At 45.6% G+C, this 17,230-nt stretch overlaps 1 protein-coding gene across 1 annotated transcript in view; it reads left to right on the forward strand.

Annotated features, from left to right (window-relative positions):
- Positions 1-17,230, forward strand: part of PIGL (phosphatidylinositol glycan anchor biosynthesis class L) — a gene marked incomplete at its 5' end in the record, with an annotated part of 59,662 nt that overhangs the window by 41,395 nt on the left and 1,037 nt on the right. The window contains 3 exons of the mRNA XM_084299951.1: positions 4,130-4,197; positions 12,267-12,298; positions 16,434-16,567. Of these exons, the coding sequence (XP_084156077.1) occupies positions 4,130-4,197; positions 12,267-12,298; positions 16,434-16,567 (234 nt within the window). The remainder of the gene's footprint in view (positions 1-4,129; positions 4,198-12,266; positions 12,299-16,433; positions 16,568-17,230) is intronic.

A 17,230-nucleotide genomic window follows, 5' to 3' on the forward strand; every position in this document is an offset into this window, starting at 1 on the left:
ATGCCAAAACTAATTTATAGACTTTGGAAATGATTTCCTGCCTGCTGTATTTCTAAGCCAGTGGTACCGGGAGAGGCAGCCAAGGATAGTTTGTCTCAGTCCGTATTAAAAAGTATTTGGTGTGTAAAAAACAAGTTATGTAGTACAGTGCAGGCCCCAGACAGCCTCTAGGCTGTGAAATTCTACTCTTCAGGATCTCAGGTTTGATGATAGCAGAGCTTAGGTTAGGAGGTAACATACAGACTGTGTTTGGGGCAGATGCAGTGCCAAGACCAGCATTCAGCAATGCCACATTCTTTTAAGATGCCAACCACTACAGACTGATGGAAACATCCATTCAGCTGCTTGTGGAAGAGTCCCATTGTCTTTGGTCAGCTCCAAATCAGTCAAGAAAGTCAGACTTTTCTACAAATGGCATCCAAGTAGGAGCTGAGAGGGCGAGTTCAGCTTTGATGCTTTGGATCTTGGACTCCACACTCCCCTAAAATTCAGGAGCATTGAATGTTTGATGCTTATACACAGTTTTCAGTGCTTTTACAGAACACCGGATATGCAGTGTAGTTGATTATTTTTTTTCTGTCATCCAATTGTCCATTCTTTTTAATCTTTAGCTTCCCTAGCAATAAGAAACATCTCCAAAAAAACACCTTCACAATCAAGGATCAAAGGGAGCTTGAATGTCACTGGTTTCTGCAGTGTAAGTTGGGACTACAACATGATGCTCAGAGGAAAGACATTAGAAACGGAGCTTCTTGCTGTAGCATTTTATGAGATGGCCCTTTTTGAAAAAGAAAGAGACATTTCTATCCCCACCAGTGTACTTGAGCAGATGTGTTCTCTGTTTGAAGCACTAGATGATGCCAGAAAGAGTGAGGGAGACCCACAGCTTTGAGTGCTTTTCTTCTCCAATACACATGGTATGTAGAGGGAGCATGGACTACAGACCTCTCAGGAGTTTTCTCTTCTGCTTGCCATTGAGTAATTTCCTCTGTGCTCTCCCCCCTCCGGAAGGGATTTGTGGACCTGTTTGTCTTGGCTGCTGCTCTAGTTTCCACTAGTGAAAGCTCTATTTCCTGAATACCAAGGTCACCCAGAAGAAAACCCAGCAACACCAATGGCAGCAGCTCCCATTTCAGAACAGGTGTGGGGAGGGAACTCCCTCTTGCCCTGAAGATTTCATTGAGCAATAATTTCCACATCAAGTGTATTTCCTATCCTAGCCTTTTGCTCCCAGAACTTGCTAAGCCTGTTTTTAACCCAGACAGTTTCAAGATGTTCAGGTTTTTTCATCCTGCCCTGATTGTTTGCTTGATTTCCTCAGCAGCCTGGTTCAGGTTAAGTGTTCCAAGCAAGCACACCAGCTAGCTGCACCACGTGGAAGAAGCAAATGCTCCCATGTGAAAATATCTTTAGCATGTGAGAAAGAAATTCAGATTTGTTATCAATGAAATTAATCCCTGAAGCCAGAGGAATGTATTTCCATGTGATTGCTGCCTGCTTTAAGTCTTGCTTAAGGAGCCTGCTTTAAGGAGCACCACAGTGATGCTGCGGAATCGATGCCCTCTTTAGACCACAGACCTAGAAGCTCCACATAGGTGGGAGAACTCAGTCAGAGTCAGCCTGAAGGATCTAAGGGCAAGGGCTAGTGTTTCAAAGATGACCTCTTTGCAGGTAAAGTAAATGCCACTGTGGCCAGGTCAGTGTGCAGGTAATTGTGTGCACAGGTTTGTATACCGAGGAGGTAGGCTATTCAGTTGCAAATGTCCTAACAGTAAATTAGACAACATCATTTGAAAATTAACTTCATGCGATCCCTTTAGTTGGTTCAGCTGTTATATAACTGCAGCAGCACTAAGAACAGCAGCTCCTATTTCAAAACAGATGTGGAGAAGGAAAACCTCCAAAGGTGTTTCTGAACAGATAATTTCCACATCAAGAATATTTACTAACTCAGCTTCGTGCTACCAACATAAATTTTCCTAACCCAAAAATTGGCCTGAGCCAGTTTTGTCAAAACAGCGTTCAGCTTATTTCATCTGCTCACTGCAGTCTCTTATCTTGGTCTTTGGTTTGTTCTCTCATGTTCCCCATAGAAGAGAAAATGTGTACTTTGGCTTGCCTTGAGTTTTTAGCTTGGTTTCCCAAGGAAACAAGAGTACTGCAATTGTATTTGTGTGTGTGCATGTGCATGTTTCAAAAGACTTTAGAGCCCATTAGCCAATTTCAACCACATTTGACAGCAGAGTAGTAATCTCAAAGATGTTGTATTTGTACAGGTTAAATGGACATAAATGGTCAGGCAGAAGAGACAAAACCTCTCTTTGTCCCTGTTCAGTTAAAAGGTTTAGTGCGAGCCCAACCCCAAGCAGACTCACACTGTTAATCACCTGCTCAGGAATTTATTCTGCCGGCGGTGGGATGAATACATTGCCATTTTAGGAGAGTGCCACTCTAGGTAGAAGTGACTTCAAGGATGTCTTTTCTTATCTGTAAAATACACGGTGCTATGCTGGCTCCCTGAACTGTGCAGAATTTAATAACATCTTTCCCAGATGAGTTGCTCAGAAAGCTGATAATCCTAGGGAGGCCTGAGCACCATACCAGAGCATGCAGTCCCTGCAGAGAGCCTCTCAGGTAATGTGCAAAAAAAGCAGCCAAAGCAGAAGACGTAATTTTTCTTATAAAGGGGATGACCAGGAAATGCTTCTTAGAACCTGAACAAAACCATTTTGGGTCCCCTGACTTCCTGCTGGTAATGAATAACCCTGCTGCTGGGTGGCAACGTTGCTACAGCCACTGAGCAAAGTGGAAAGTCTAACTGCGGACTTGTACTGGGTGGGTGGGTTTATAAGCAGGTTTGTCTGGAGTTTTTGTTTTTTGAAGTGTTTCTTATCACTGTCTCTGTGTTTCCTCTCCCTCTTTACACAATATCTCCCGTGTTTGAGGGCCTCTCCTGTTGGAGGGTGGAGTAGAAAGTTGCAGGACGGGCAGGGTAGCTTTTGATCTTCCCTTGATCTTTAACCCAGTACTTCAGGCCCTGCTTAAAGAATAGATTTTGAGAAGGGAGCTGTGGTGACTAAGCAAGGCAATAGCATTTCCTTCCCTGAAGAGAGAACAAGCTGGCAAGGAAGCAGATATTGATTGAAATGTAGGGAGGCTGTAATTTCTTCCTGGTCACAGGGAAGAGAGCTGTGAAGAACTCTGCTGTTTGGCCTCTTGCACAGTGAAAACCTAACTTTAGGCTGTTCACCATCTGGAAAGCATACAAGTAGCACCACGAATACCCTGCCTGCTCTACACTCTGTGCTGCCAGTTTGTCTTCTGGGTTATTTTAAATACTCTCTTCACAATACTGGGCAGTGAGCCCTTAAGGTGGATGCTTCACCCCTAACACGTTACTGGTAGGTTTGAGGGCAGGGAGCCAAGGGTGCTCTGTGCTTTGGACAGTGACTTGTTAATGCTGCATTCACACATTACTTCTGCGTTATGAAGTGCCCGTTTCTCCCTGCAGAGAAGCAAAAAAAACCAACACGACCTTCTCATTCAGCTAACAGCCTGACTTGGCTGTACAAAAAGTGTAGTCAGACAATTCTTTAAAAAGGCTTCTTCTCATATCAGATTATTTTATCACTATGTTATCCTGTGATGAAACCTCGTTACAATCAGGACAGTAATACATAATTGTGTTGTTGTTGTTAGAGCAATATGTCCTGGCTCACAACACAGCAAACTATCGCCTTCACCTTGCAATCCACAGGCATTCTGGTATGTTCTCAGATCCAAAAGTGATTCATGGAGCTGGACCATTTGAGTCAAGACTCTGAAAGTAGCTGAAAGTAGCCTTTGGACCATAGGTAACAAGTGCATCCTGCTGCTGGGAACATGATACTTCTCCTTTTCCTGTTGTTTAAGCTCTTAGACTGGGTAGTCATTGGTTCCAAAGTGTCTTCACTGACTTGTTTAGTTGTGTTTCTATAGCATGAGTTCACACACAAGGTTTTGTTGTGCAACACAAAAACAACTCTTTGGAGACAATGGGCTGGGGCAGTGCTGCTTTAGATGTTGAAGTTGGTTACTGTGCTGTCTCTTTCTTCAAAACGTTTATTGTTTCTGTGGTTTTGTTTTGCAGGTGGTAAGCTTTGATGCAGGAGGAGTGAGTGGTCATGCTAACCACATTTCTCTTTACACTGCTTTAAGGTACAGTGTTCTGCGTGTTTTGTTGGAGGCCTTGCTGTAGTGTTACAGCAAGTGAAGGGGGTGTTCGTGTGTCAGCAGATAATGACTAGCTAGAGACAACAGAAGTTTTAACTTTGCTGTTACACCTGAGTTCCAGGCCATGGGACATGATATTATTTGGAGGAATTCCCACAGTGTTGTAAATGACCCACAGCATCCTTTATTAATCCACCTGCTGGTGCTTTGCTAGTCTTCCTTTCCTTGGGGCCTCTACTGCTCTTCTTTTTCTTGATCCCAGTGATCCACCAGGACCTCCTGATTCCTAGCACTGTGTAGTGGATGCAATTCCACTAAAATATGTAACAGATAACTTTTCATTTCTGGTTTGAGTAGAGTGTGTGAATAGCTGATGCCAGAGCTGGGGCTCGTTGGTGGATTTTGAAGAGGTCTGCACCATTGTTCCAGAGGATGTTGCCATCCCATCTGGGTATCTGCATTTACCACTTTGGGCCAAGGACATTGCTCTTTCCCTAGAACAGTTCCTATTTACTGCTTCTTGTAAGTCAGTTGATTGTTTTACTGCTTTATTCTTTAAATTCGGAGAGCCTCTGTCTCTGTGCTGTGATGTAGGAAGGATGCTAGACTAAAATCTCCTGTATTAAAATCACCCAAATGTTTCCTGGCAAGACAACTGTATTGTAACTGTCTGTTCATTCAGACTTTATTGTGTCCTAGAGAGATCTCCCCCAGAGCTGCCCCTGCCTTTTCCAGGTATGAGAGGAACTCTTTGCAAGTATATCTTGTATTTTTAGCACACATTTGTTTTCTGAATCATCTGTGCAATTCAAATAACTCTGGCTCTCGAACATCACAGTCATTTGCCTTTGTCACTTGCCTGACGAAAGCAGCAGTGCCACATAACCCTTATGTGACCCACCGAGCTCCTCTGGGAAGATGCTGAGTTTTTGATCCTATCTGATGCCTAGAACTCAGTGTTAGAGGAGATCATGTCCTTTTCCAGTAACTCCTGAAATATCCTAACAGAAAGAAAGGAGGTGAAGTTAAAGCAAACAGTGTGTTTGTTTGCATTAAGCAGGGAGATGCTTTGCAGCACAATGTTGTTTGAGGAGCAACTGAAGGACAAAGATTGATGGCCAGTGCTCACGCTGTTGGCACAGAGGGAGGGCAGAGCTTCCAGCTGCCTGGACCTCAGTGTTTGCTTGTCAGTCTCCATACAGCCAGCAAACAGGAATAGAGGAAAGACTGTGAGGTGTTCCCCTACATCCTGAAGAGATACAGGGAAAACAAGCTAGCAGCTGTTTAGGAAGAGCTCTCGATTTTGATTCCAGCTCTTCTGCTGTCTTGCTTTGTGGCTGTGCAGAAATCACTTTCCTACCTTCGCGCTTTAGGTTTCCTGAGTGAGCACCAGGGCTATTAACCTTTTTCTTGTTTCAGAGTTTGTTACTAGGAAGTATTCGTTATCTGCAAGCACCTTGAGCTCAGATCTTTGTATTAGTCCTTAGTCTACAGCAGAATATTGTCCTGGGCAGATGAGATGTCTGCTGATAATGGCCACTGGGGTTATAAGCAGCTCTCAGTAATTAAGGGCTGGTTTGTGTCTTGTCTCTTTTCCGGTCCTGAATCAGCAGAAATAAGCATGGCAGCCCAGTCATTTGTGTTTGGCAGGAGTGATGCTGTGGCCACTGAAAGGTTAAGTTTATTTTTAGTGGCTTGCTTGCTCTCATTATTTTTCAGTTTGTGTCATGGAGGAAGTAGAGCGTGACTGTATCGCTCCTGATTTTCAGTACCCTGATGAATTCTCGCGTATCAGCTAGTGCAGGCAGCACTGGGAGCATATGCTGAGGCTTCTCACATACCTCCCTGCTAGCAGGGCTTTGCAAAACAGTGCTTGCTGCCCCCAGGGCCCCAGTGCTACATGGCAAGAAAAAGGCAAATGAACTCTTCCCTCCCGGTATCATGTGCAATGTATTTATTAACCATCTTTAAACAAGGTCTGCAGGGTTCTGCCTCCACTGTGGCTGTAAGTGGAAAGGGTGAAGCAGAGGGCCGGTGCCGCGATCCCCAGGTCTTTGGGATGCTCCCAGTCTAGGGAGGATCTGCCTTATGCCCACTAAGAGGTTTCTTGCTGCAGAAGCAGAGGTACAACAGGACATATCCAACCTGCAAGTCCTTGCTTCAGGAGATAGAAATTATTGAACAGCATCAAGGAACAAAACAGTTCAGGAAATGGTCATAACTGAGCAGATGGCTTGGCATTATCCGCTAAGGGTGTAAATATCCTTCCTAGGGTCTGGGATAGAGGCTGCGTTCAGAGGAGCAGGAACTACTTGGAAGCAGTGTGCCTTACACTTGCACCAAACATCCTCTTGACACCTTGTGGGGAGTCCCAACTGCTGTTACATGCCTAGGCTTCAGATCTGTGCCATGCCAGAGTTCGAGGGTGGATTTATTCCTTTGCAAGGGAAAAATAAGGGAAGAAAAAAAAAAAAAGGAGGACTGCTGAGGAACAGAGATCTCTATTTGATTTAATTCTCCCCTGGGAGTATTTCAGTTCTGCCTCCCAGACTGGAAAACAAAACAAAACAAAACACTACAGCAAAGAAGGGAGAATTGGACACAGGCCTCTAGCTCTGTTTCTTTCCCCGTGGCCTTGACTTGGCAACATCATTCCCTTATCCCCACAATAGGAGCTTCCCTATGGCCAAGAGAGGCTGGACCCTGTACACACACCCACAAGGAAGAGAAGGTCTCGAGTGACATCACCATCACTTAGCTCCCTTTCTCAGCATTGGGTCAGTAGCGAGGCACTACGATAACAAGTGTGGTAAATACTACGTGACAGGAATGTTTGACAACCTCTCTTTCCTGCTATTTGAAATGACAGCGTTTGCACTGAGATCACATGGAATATCAAGAAGTTTTAGTTCTGCACGTCATCGCGTGTTTTGATTTTATACAAGCCCTCTTGTCCAGTAGCCTAGCAAAAGGAGGGCTGTTGATTTTGTTGTTGGCTTGCTTAAGGTGGAGAGGAATGGTCTTTGTGAGGGGGAGGCAGGACTGTACCACTTGTTTTCTTCAGCAAGCAATCAAATCCATTTCATCCCAGCTAGAACAGTAAAGAATAGTCCTTGTCTGCTTAGGGCAGAGCAAACTGAGTGGAAAATAGGAGGTGCTATATTTAACCACTGTGCATTATGTTGTTATAGCAACTGCATCCATAAAACTTATATCAACGATGCCGTATAAAAAGCTACATCAAAGAATCATTAGCTGAGCCTATTCTCGTCAACTCCATTTGGAAAAACACCTCTCAGTCCTGCAGGATGTTTCTTACCATCCGTCAGCTCAGTGGTAGGTTGTAAATGAGACTGTGCAGAGGTGATATTTGTGAGCTTAGTTCTTTATCTCTCTGGAGTTGATTATGATGCAGCTTGAGTGCCACTGATGCCTTTTTGCACTTAGGTGTGACAGCCTGACGTTTGAACGCCCCATTTATGAATGCCACGGGACATGGCGTTGTGCAGGTGGGTTGCACCAGGGCTCCTTGAAAGAGGAGGATTGATTAAATGCCGATTACATGTAAGTACATCAAAATGAACAGCGCAGTGTCCAGACAAATCCCACAGACTCAGTGGGTACAGCTCTCAAAAGCCAGCAACTGGATTACATCCCTACAAAGCACAGTTCTGCTCGTATTGAGTCTCCAAGGTCAGGTCTTTAAGGACACATTGAGCAAGAAGCAAGCTGTTTCTTCAATGATTAGCTTGATGATAGTGAATGGGACACCATCTACCATTTTTATTGGTTAGCTTCTTACAGTGCAGGGCTAGAATGGAACTCTGCTGTCTCGCTCCTTTTAAGCAGCTGTAGCCCACACATTTCAAATCAGTGACATCTCATTTATGTTTTCAAAGCAGGCTGCAGTCTTGCATTTCCCTTGCCTTTTCCCAGCAAATCCTTTTTCCAAACTGGCTATTATTTGTTCCACCTTGGAAAATGATTTCCCATGTCCCTGGTGTGTGTGTTTGGGATTTTTTAGGCCCTGACAGAGTTCTACAGTCTCTGCAAAATAAAGAGCAGTGTTGAAGAAATAACAGCTTCCAGTATCATATGCTTCTGTTTGTCCTTTGACAGTCCAGCTCACTCCTGGTGTTTGTTTTAATAGTCTTAATTGTCTTAAGTAATAGGGGAATTTATGAATGGTGGCTGGGATTGCACCCACACTGTGCTCATAAGGTCAAGAAATGTCCTCCTCTTTTTACCGTCTGATTCTCTGTCCTTTCCCTTTGTGTGACTGCCCCATGCCTGGCATACATTCTGTTGATGTCTAGCTGGGTATTTCCTCCTAGATTTTATCTCATTCCTTTGTCCTTGCTCCCTCCTTCCTTAATTTGACTAAGCTCATTCACCTCAGTGCCCTTCAGTGATCTTGTTGAGAGCCGTTAGGATAAAGTTGAGCGCAGGGCATCCTATTGTTGGTAGTCAGCAGGGATTCCCCCCCCCCAAGAAGTATTTTTTTCCAAAGAAACAGCCTCAAGGAATGCCCTTCCCAGCATCACTAGGCTGCTAGCAGCATGACAGGAGCAGTGACACTGCACATTCTTCTCCCAGACAGTGCAGGGACCAAAGCACAGAGCCAAAGAGAAGCTCTGTCAGCTGGAAAATCTCTGAATCGCCACCTTTTTTTCTGACTGGCAGAACCATATTTTGCCGCTGCAGCACGCATGAGTATGGAGTGCCTGAACAGTGTTTAAAAAGCTGCATGTTGTTACTTGGTGTATTTCAGGGTGCACGGAAAGGCAGCCAGAAAGTCCGGTTAGGGCGGGGGGAGGCGTTCCAGATAGTAAACACTCAACATCTGGCAAGTATATCCCTCTCATGTCTCAGAGATTCCTAGGAGACTGACTGTTCTTCCTCTTTCACATCTGTTCCATCAGATTGATTGGGCAGATTAGAGGTTAGGATCCTAAACTGAGCCCCAAGATATCTTTGAGATTGTCCATTCTTTTGCCATGCTTTTGAAAACTGCATTTCCCCACTGCTGTACAGCATCCAGCGCAGCGCAGTGAAGGTTTTTGCCTTTGGCACGGGAGACTAATTGGAGAGTGAAGTCATTGATTTCAGTGAACAATTTCTCCCTGAAGAGAGCATCACCAAAACTGCAGTCCACCCACCAGGGCGTCAGTCCTGCTCCTACCCCAGAGGAGTTCTGCATTCCCCAGCACCGAGGTCTCAGCTCCATCTTGACTTGTTCCTTCTTGCCATCACGGGGAGGTAGCAGTGGTCTGTACTTGGGAGCTAGCCACCCGCTTTGCTCACAGCTTTCCTTGAGGTTGACTGAATAAAGAGGGAATGTGGGAGCTGACTCAGCTCTGCAGTTTGCAGGAGGGGGGTCGATGAACCGTTGCCGTTTTTCTGCTGGGCAGACGCAGGTAATAGCTCCGGAGAGCAATAGCTTTCAGATAGCTGCTGGTCCTGGGGGAGGGAGCTGGGGCTGAGTCCTTGCAATGCAGAGGTGGTGGGTGCCATTACAGTTCTCACTGCCTCTTAGAGTTCATTGCAGAGGGTCTCAGTTGCCTTCAGACATGGGTCTGAAACCTCCTACAGGTGTAATAAAGGGGGTGCAGTGCGAGGAGTCCTGTAGTTGGCTGGCCTCTAGCACTTGGTGGGTGGGTGGGAACAAACCACCTTAGATCACTTTGTATTTGAAAAGAAAAACAATTTAGAAAAGGTCTGTCTGGAAAAAAAAAAAAAAAAAGGAAAAAGCTCCAAAAAAAAGAGCCTGTTTGTGTTTGACTTGTCGAGATTTTATGCCAAACTCTTTCATTTCGCCCAAACCACAGCAAGTCCAATCCATAAAACAACATTCCCAAAATGGCAACAACAGACAGCTGCAACCTCTCCCCTACTTGGAAGTGTCCCATGGAGACAGCTCCAGCAGGGTGGAGATGGGAGTAAGAGATTGATTTGGGAGAGGATTGGCTAGTTTTATGAATGTGTGCAGGAGGAAGAGTTTTGTGTTGTGCTCTCTCTCTCTCGCTCTCGCTCTCTGCAACCACAGTTCGTTGCCATCTCTAGCCTGAGAAATACAGATGAGCAAGGCTGCAATTCCTCTGCATCTGGGTGGAGCCCATTCCCAGACCTCTGCACGGAGCCTTGCTGAGTACTGAAGCATTTGGCTCAGGACTAAAAGGATAAGGAGAGAATCAGAATTTCTCTGTGCCTATTCTTCCAGATCAGTGTCATGTCTGCCTGGCTGTAGCATTACGGATCTTTCAGTAACCAAATAGGTTGTGTCTCTCTGAATCTTTATAGAAACACAAGCTCCTTAATTTTCTGCTGGATAAAAACTGTCCTTCTGTTGAAGATACCCTCTACTCCTGCTGAAACTTTTCCATACTGACTGGATCTCTCTTTGTTCCTGTTTCTAGTGGCCAGGGATAGTTATTAATAATTCACTCTTTGAGCAGCTCTTCACCTTTCATTTGTTGTCAGTCAGTGCTTTCAAGGTCCTTCTATAGAACAGGTACTAGGACTTGGGATAGTTAGCCAAATTTCACAACCTCTCACTGCTTTCTCTCTTCAAGGTTGTTCTAAAAAGTTCCCACCCTGCTAGCTTTACCAAGTGCTGAATCACCTCTTTGGGTGGCCACAGCCTCGCTGGGGGAAAGAAGCCTCGAGCAGAAGAGAAGAGCTGACATTAATGGAGATACTTAAACCTTTCCCCCCAGCCCTGAAAAATTGCTGGCAATGTCTGAACAGCAGGGTTTGGGTGGTGGGGTAGAAGGTGGCCAAGTCAGTGTTACAAGGCCATTGTTTAGTATGAAATGGTGTTGCTTGCAGATCTTTGGCTCTGGAGAAGGAGGGAGCATCATCAGGAGAATCTATTTAAGGCATATGTCTTCTGATTGCTGTTTGAGTTCTGTCATGACCTGCATTTCTGGCTTGACTTTTGCTTTGAATTGCTTTGGGTATTCATTACTCAGTGCTTCCTATTTTGTCTACGCCTGTGTAGCTAATCCTTTTCCTTGAACTTAACCAATAGCCAGAGATAATCCCAGTTTGAAAGTGACTAGAGAAACATAACAGTTTGCATATAATGTATGTTTTATCCTGGTTGATTTACACATGAACTGTCACATTGTCCTTCGTTAAATACACCACTATAAGATGATAACAATCTTTTTAAATATTACACAGGGTTAAATAATTTTCCTTTTTTTATTTCCTTTCTCTTTTTGGCAAATGTTCCATTGTTTGGATTTTTCTTATGGAAGAGCAAACCTGGGTGTGGGACAGCTCTGAGTGCCATCTGCTGGAGGCCTGCTTCCTCCCATCTCTGTGATGGGCCAAATCTGGAGGCAGTGCAAGTGGTGATGTAAGCATAAGTGCTTTGAGGCCACAAACCACAGGCTAGAACAGGAAAATCATGAGAATTAAAAGAGAATTGAAGCTAACACCCTCAGACACTTTCAGCATATCAGGATTGTTTGCTTACACTTCTTAATGGGAGTACCATCACTTTTCACGTGTCCTGTGCTTGTCCCCTCATTCTATTTCCATGGAACACATTTTTATACAGAATCTTCCCAGGAAAAAGTAATGAAAAGATCAAAGTCTTAGTGAGCAACCAGTCAGAGCTTCTTGGATGTTCCAGTGCCAGCATGGGTTAGATAAAAGGAAGCTGGTCCCCAAGCAGGAACTGCCAGCTATGTCCCTGGGCAGCAGGCAAGGACTTTAAAGAGCAAATGCTCTCAGAGGTGAATAGCCTTTGGCAGCCTCCTACAGCTTCCCTTAGTACAATGTGAGGTATTTGAGAGTGAATTGGATATATGGAAGTTATTTGTGCTGTGTCCCAGCAGCCAGCATGAGAAAAGTAAAGGCAGAATTGTGGGGAATGAGGCTTACCACTACCTGACATACGCATCCGGTGTCTGCTCCTGATCAGCCATTGTAAATGTGTGTATTAAGAGAAATGGATTAATGTAGCATGCAGAGTTTGTAGCTATAAAATCAGGATTTGAGTAACTTCATTGATTATTTACCTACATTTCTCTCTTCATTCACAGGTACCTGCATTCAGAGCAGAAGTTACCTGAAGGTATGTCACACAAAACATCCACGACCCTGCAGGCATTAAGCAACTTTTTACATGCATGTTCTGTCCAGGGTTTCCTATGCCTAACTCAGCTCTATTTGAAATGCAAATGAAACCCACAGCTGAACTCTTCCTTGCTCTTTTATATCCCTGCAGCATTTCACCAGCTCAGGCTCCTCCACAGTCACTTTGCTGTCTGGTTTGAGGAGCTGGTGTCTTTCCTGTCCTTTGGGGTTGTATCAGTGGTGTGACCCAGTGTTTGCTCTATGCTTGTTGATGTCTTGCTTGAATATAAGTCCAAAATCAGTTTTAAGTCCCTGCTAGTAACATGTTGCAGACCAAGATCTAGTGGAGAGAGCTGGAGCCAATATGGCACAATGCCCTGACTGATTTCTCACTCTGGTCTCTTCAATTCCCCCGTCTACGAAACATGGGTATTAATGCCAACTTCTTTCCCAGGAACTTCAATTTGTTCATCTTTGGGATGCAGCAGAGCTGTGTAGATGCTGTGTGCAGTAAGGACAAGGAACAAGGAACTGCAGTGGTGGATGTCACTGCTGGATGTCAGGCCTTATCTAGACTGAACCAGCTTCATGCTCTGTTCGTGCTGGTTTGATAGATGCACTGTGGTCTGGAATAGGCTGGATGGGCTGTGCATCAAATTGGTTCAGGTTTAAAACAGAGCAACATATAGATAACATTTCCATTTCTGTAGCAGCATCAAGAAACTCCTGAAGCTATATGAAAGCCTTGCTGCTCTGATTACATCACATCTGACATGACCTACAAACGCCAAAGGAACGGGGAGCTCCCATGCTGCTGCTTACGCTAAGCCTTTCCAAATATAGTTCCAGTCTCATTGAAATTCCTGGTATTTATAATTTGATCTGGCAGGCGTGCAGGGCTGTGCATCAGAGGGGCTTAATGAAACAAGAGTGATGCTGGGATTGAGGCTGTCTGGGTAGAGCTGAAAGGCACGTTCAGGCCATGGAAATGTCCTGCTCTCTTGTTGGTAAGAGGGAAGTATTTGCAGGTGAACCTGTGTAAGCCCATGTGATCAGGGAATCCGGAGAAAATCTCTGCAAATGCAGAAGCCAGCTAAGCCTTGCATTGCCTCACTGATATGCAAATGAGCACCCTAAATATCCTGCTTTGCTTTCTAATACCCTTAGCCAGCATAAAGACAACAGGCTTTTTATAATCTGTAATCAAGTTCTCCAGGCTAGGGGCAAGCACGTAGGCTTGTTTCAAGAAGACGAGACAGCTGCTGGATATGCATCCGCCCCTGCTACTGGCCCTGTCCGGCTATAACCACCGCTCTTTCAAAAGAATTGGTGTGCTAACGTCTGTCAGGAGCAGTACAAGCCCTTAGCACACACACATCTGTTAATAATTTTTTCATTCTAGGCATACCTGCTGCATAAGTGATTTGGAAGAAGAAAGCCAAGCCAAATAGGCTTCAGGCTTCATGCACTTCTATTCTAGGGCTAATCCACCAGCTATATTGATTTTGCCCTTTCTGCCAACCTAGAGAGGTTGTATTACACTGTTAATCCCGTCCTGCCCAGGTCACAGGCACAACAGGCTCTGAAAAGCTTCACCTGCTGGTGTCACAGGAGTGGACTCATCAATGGCAGCGCTTCTCTTACCCTGGTTGGCAGGGAGCAGCCTGTTTCTCTGAACCCTTTTCCATCTCTTACTGGACTGTACATTCCTTCCCTGCTTCATTTCATCTCACGTTCTCATGCAGAGCAGCCTTTGCTGTCAGCATGTGGAGATCCTTGTCATATCACTAGCACAGATGACTCTCATGGTGCCTGTCATTTTGTGCAGCTCAAATGCCCGTTGCTTTGCCTGGCTGGCTGATGGGGGCCCAGAAAGCCGGGCTGATAATTCTGAGTTCACTTCCAGTTGTTTTGGGCGCTTATGGCTGAGCTTTGGGGAACTGAAGGGGGCAGTTGCTGCATGCATTAGTATTTCATGGGGAAAAATGGTGAGGAAAGAGAGCACAGAGCTCTGTTTAACAGAGCAGCCCAGGCTTTAAAGATTGGTAGTGGATAACCCTACACCAGGCCTTGCAAACAGGAATTCACGAGGCATTGCCAGGGTCCAGGAAAGGCAAGACCCATTGCACCATGTTTGCTCTATCTCTGTCCCCCCCCCACTTAAAGACTAAAATGCAAGCAGGTAGGAATGGCAACTACGAGAGCAAGAGAATCAGCATCAGTGCCTTTCCTCTGCTGAGCCATAGCGCAGCACCAAAAAAACTCTCTGAAACTATGCACTGAGCAGAGGGGGCTGCTGGGCAGCCCAGAGGATCTCTGCAGCGAAGGGAGAGGAGTCCTTGCCACAGCCCTACTGGCAGCACAGCACCAGGTTTGGTTTCTCCTAGGTCTGTGTACAGCAGGCACACAACCTGCAAGCCTTGAGGGTGTGAGGGTTGGCGTGTTAGGGTGAAAAGAGGACAAGTTTGCTACTTGGAAACAAGAAATATCTTTAGTGGGAACATAAGAACTGTCAGGGCATTTCTGTGTGCAGCAGCAGCACGTTTCTGACTGCGGAGCATCCTTTGCAGCAGCAAGCTGGACTCTTGTGGCAACTCACGTGTCGAGGTGGAGCGTGAAGGGAGGTCAGGGAGCAGCCCAGGCTGTGCAGGTCACACGCTGCCTGCGCTCCTGCACGTCCCAGGACTCGCTGCAGGGAGCTTGGCACCGCCACTGGCCCTTCCAGATGGCGTCGCACAGCTGCTGCTCTGCAGGGACGGAGATGATGACCTTGCAAGGGCCGGACGGCTGAGGCCACAGCAGGGAGCAGCGCTGACACAGATAAGGCAGGAGGGCAGAGGGGTACCAAAAGCGAGCCAAGGCCGGGCAGCCCGGTGGCTGCTCGCAGCTGCCTCACACCGCCATCTCCCGGCAGCCCGGGGCTGCAGCAGCTGCTGGGTGCTGCAGGAGGGTTTTCCTCTGGTACCTGGCACGGCACGGGCTCGTGTTGGTGTCTGGCCGTATGGAAGTGCCAGCTATGTCCTGGGACTCCTCTGACCCTGCCCCTTAGTGCCCAGAGCAGGAGAAAAGCACTCTGCTTTGAGTGTCTGCTCTGCTGTATCCAGCTTGCTGGGAACTCATGGTCTAGGATCAGTCCAAAAAGAGGGCTGGAAGGGGAGCATGGTCCTGGAACCCTCCGTGGTGCTGGGAAAAAAAAAGTCACCACTTTTAGTTTTGTGAGTGGAAAAGGCTGTTTGAAAGTGGGACATAACAGCCTAAGCAGTATTGGATGTGAGCATAGGCTCCCACTGAAATGGCCCATTAGGCAGCCTTTGTAGCAATTCAGCATTGTTCTTTGTCTCCTTTGTACAATTTCACGGTTCAAGGGCACGCTGAAAAAAATCTCATTGCAAATCTAATTGCATATCTGACCACCTGTGTAAACTGTGGCTGTCTTTAACGTCTGAAGTGTGGAGCTCCTAATGGTACCATCAGTAGGTCTGAGCTCATCAGTGAAGACAATTTAGCCATGGATCAAAAGAAAAATAAATTAATTTTTGAGTTCAAGAGGCTCTTTAAAAGAAAAAAAAAAGTCAGTAGAATTTTTATATACATTTCCTTCATCTGCTTTAGCACAAACATCTGAACAATGTATCCTGGAATTCTGTTAAACTGTAACTGCCTGCCTGAGTTACTGTATTTGATACAGTAATTCCTGAGTCTTGTAAATATTTTTTTTCTGTAGCTAGGAATTGGAGTAGAAAGAGGAAATGCCCTTTTTGGCAATGAATCAGAGAGCTATTTTAAATTTTCATTATAAGATACAGTACCAACATTCAGAAAGCCATCTTGTGCTTCTTCCTTGATGCCTAAATATGTAGGAATAATTTAAATTATAAGCAAAAAACCACTCTGCTCTTCAGAGCTAGCTTAGCCTTTTACAGACCACAAATACATATGGTCATAGACGCACACTCCACACAATCCGGGCAGAAGCACAAGTAGCATTTGCTCCCCTTTTATGCAGAAAGGATCTTTATTAAGAGCAACACAGAGGAGCCTGCAAAGGCCCGCTGAAACTGGAGAGATGAGCACCTTACGATGAGTATGACAATATTATTGTTTTGAAATATTTCTCCTCTTTCTCTGCCTAGGGTGCCGTGTGCTTGTACTTGAGTCAGTAAATCTGTTCCGGAAGTACCTCTCGGTCCTGGATGTCCCCCTGTCCTGCCTCCTGCCCAGCGATGCACTCTTCGTACTCACGGAGGAGGAGACTGAGCAAGCCAGGGTGAGGTGCTTGATACCTGCTTAGCCTGTTCGAATAGCTCATCGTCATTGTGAAGGCTTTACTCAGAAGTGTTGTACTCACAGAGAACTTCACAAATAATGACACACATGGATTATGAATGTCACTAGTGAACAATCCCCAGTGATTTGTGAAACACAAAAAGATGAGACGGGTTGCTTCAAGTGCTCTCAGGACAGGGCCGAGCAGATTTATAGCTCAGAGATCTTCAGTGCACTGAGTTTTATGCTGGGTCCAGGATGTAAGATGTAGGGAAACTTGCCTGCCTTTTCAGGCTGCTGAAAGCCAGTGTTATGTATGGAAATTGCTCTGATAAGGGTGACGTTATTCCCTTGTGGTTTTTGTTTCTGAAATCTGAACTTTTTAAGCTGGCGCACTATAAATAGATTAAGTTTCAGCTGGCAGCTTATGATCGGAAGCAGCACACTCTGTGTTCTCAGATGCACACCTATCATGTTTCTGCTTCCCCAGCATGTGAACACCCGGGCATGAGATATCATGTAGGGAGGAAGAGTTATGTGACAAAACTGTCACAGCACCAATCTGCAGCTGATCACATCCTTCCTAGCAGGACCTCTCTGGACACCAGGCAGCACACCAGCTACTCAGGGGCAGACAGGCTTCTCCCTTCCCTTTGGCCCTAGA

The sequence above is a fragment of the Netta rufina genome (genome assembly GCF_964035555.1).
Source record: "Netta rufina genome assembly, chromosome: 21".
In the NCBI taxonomy this organism is placed as follows: domain Eukaryota; kingdom Metazoa; phylum Chordata; class Aves; order Anseriformes; family Anatidae; genus Netta; species Netta rufina.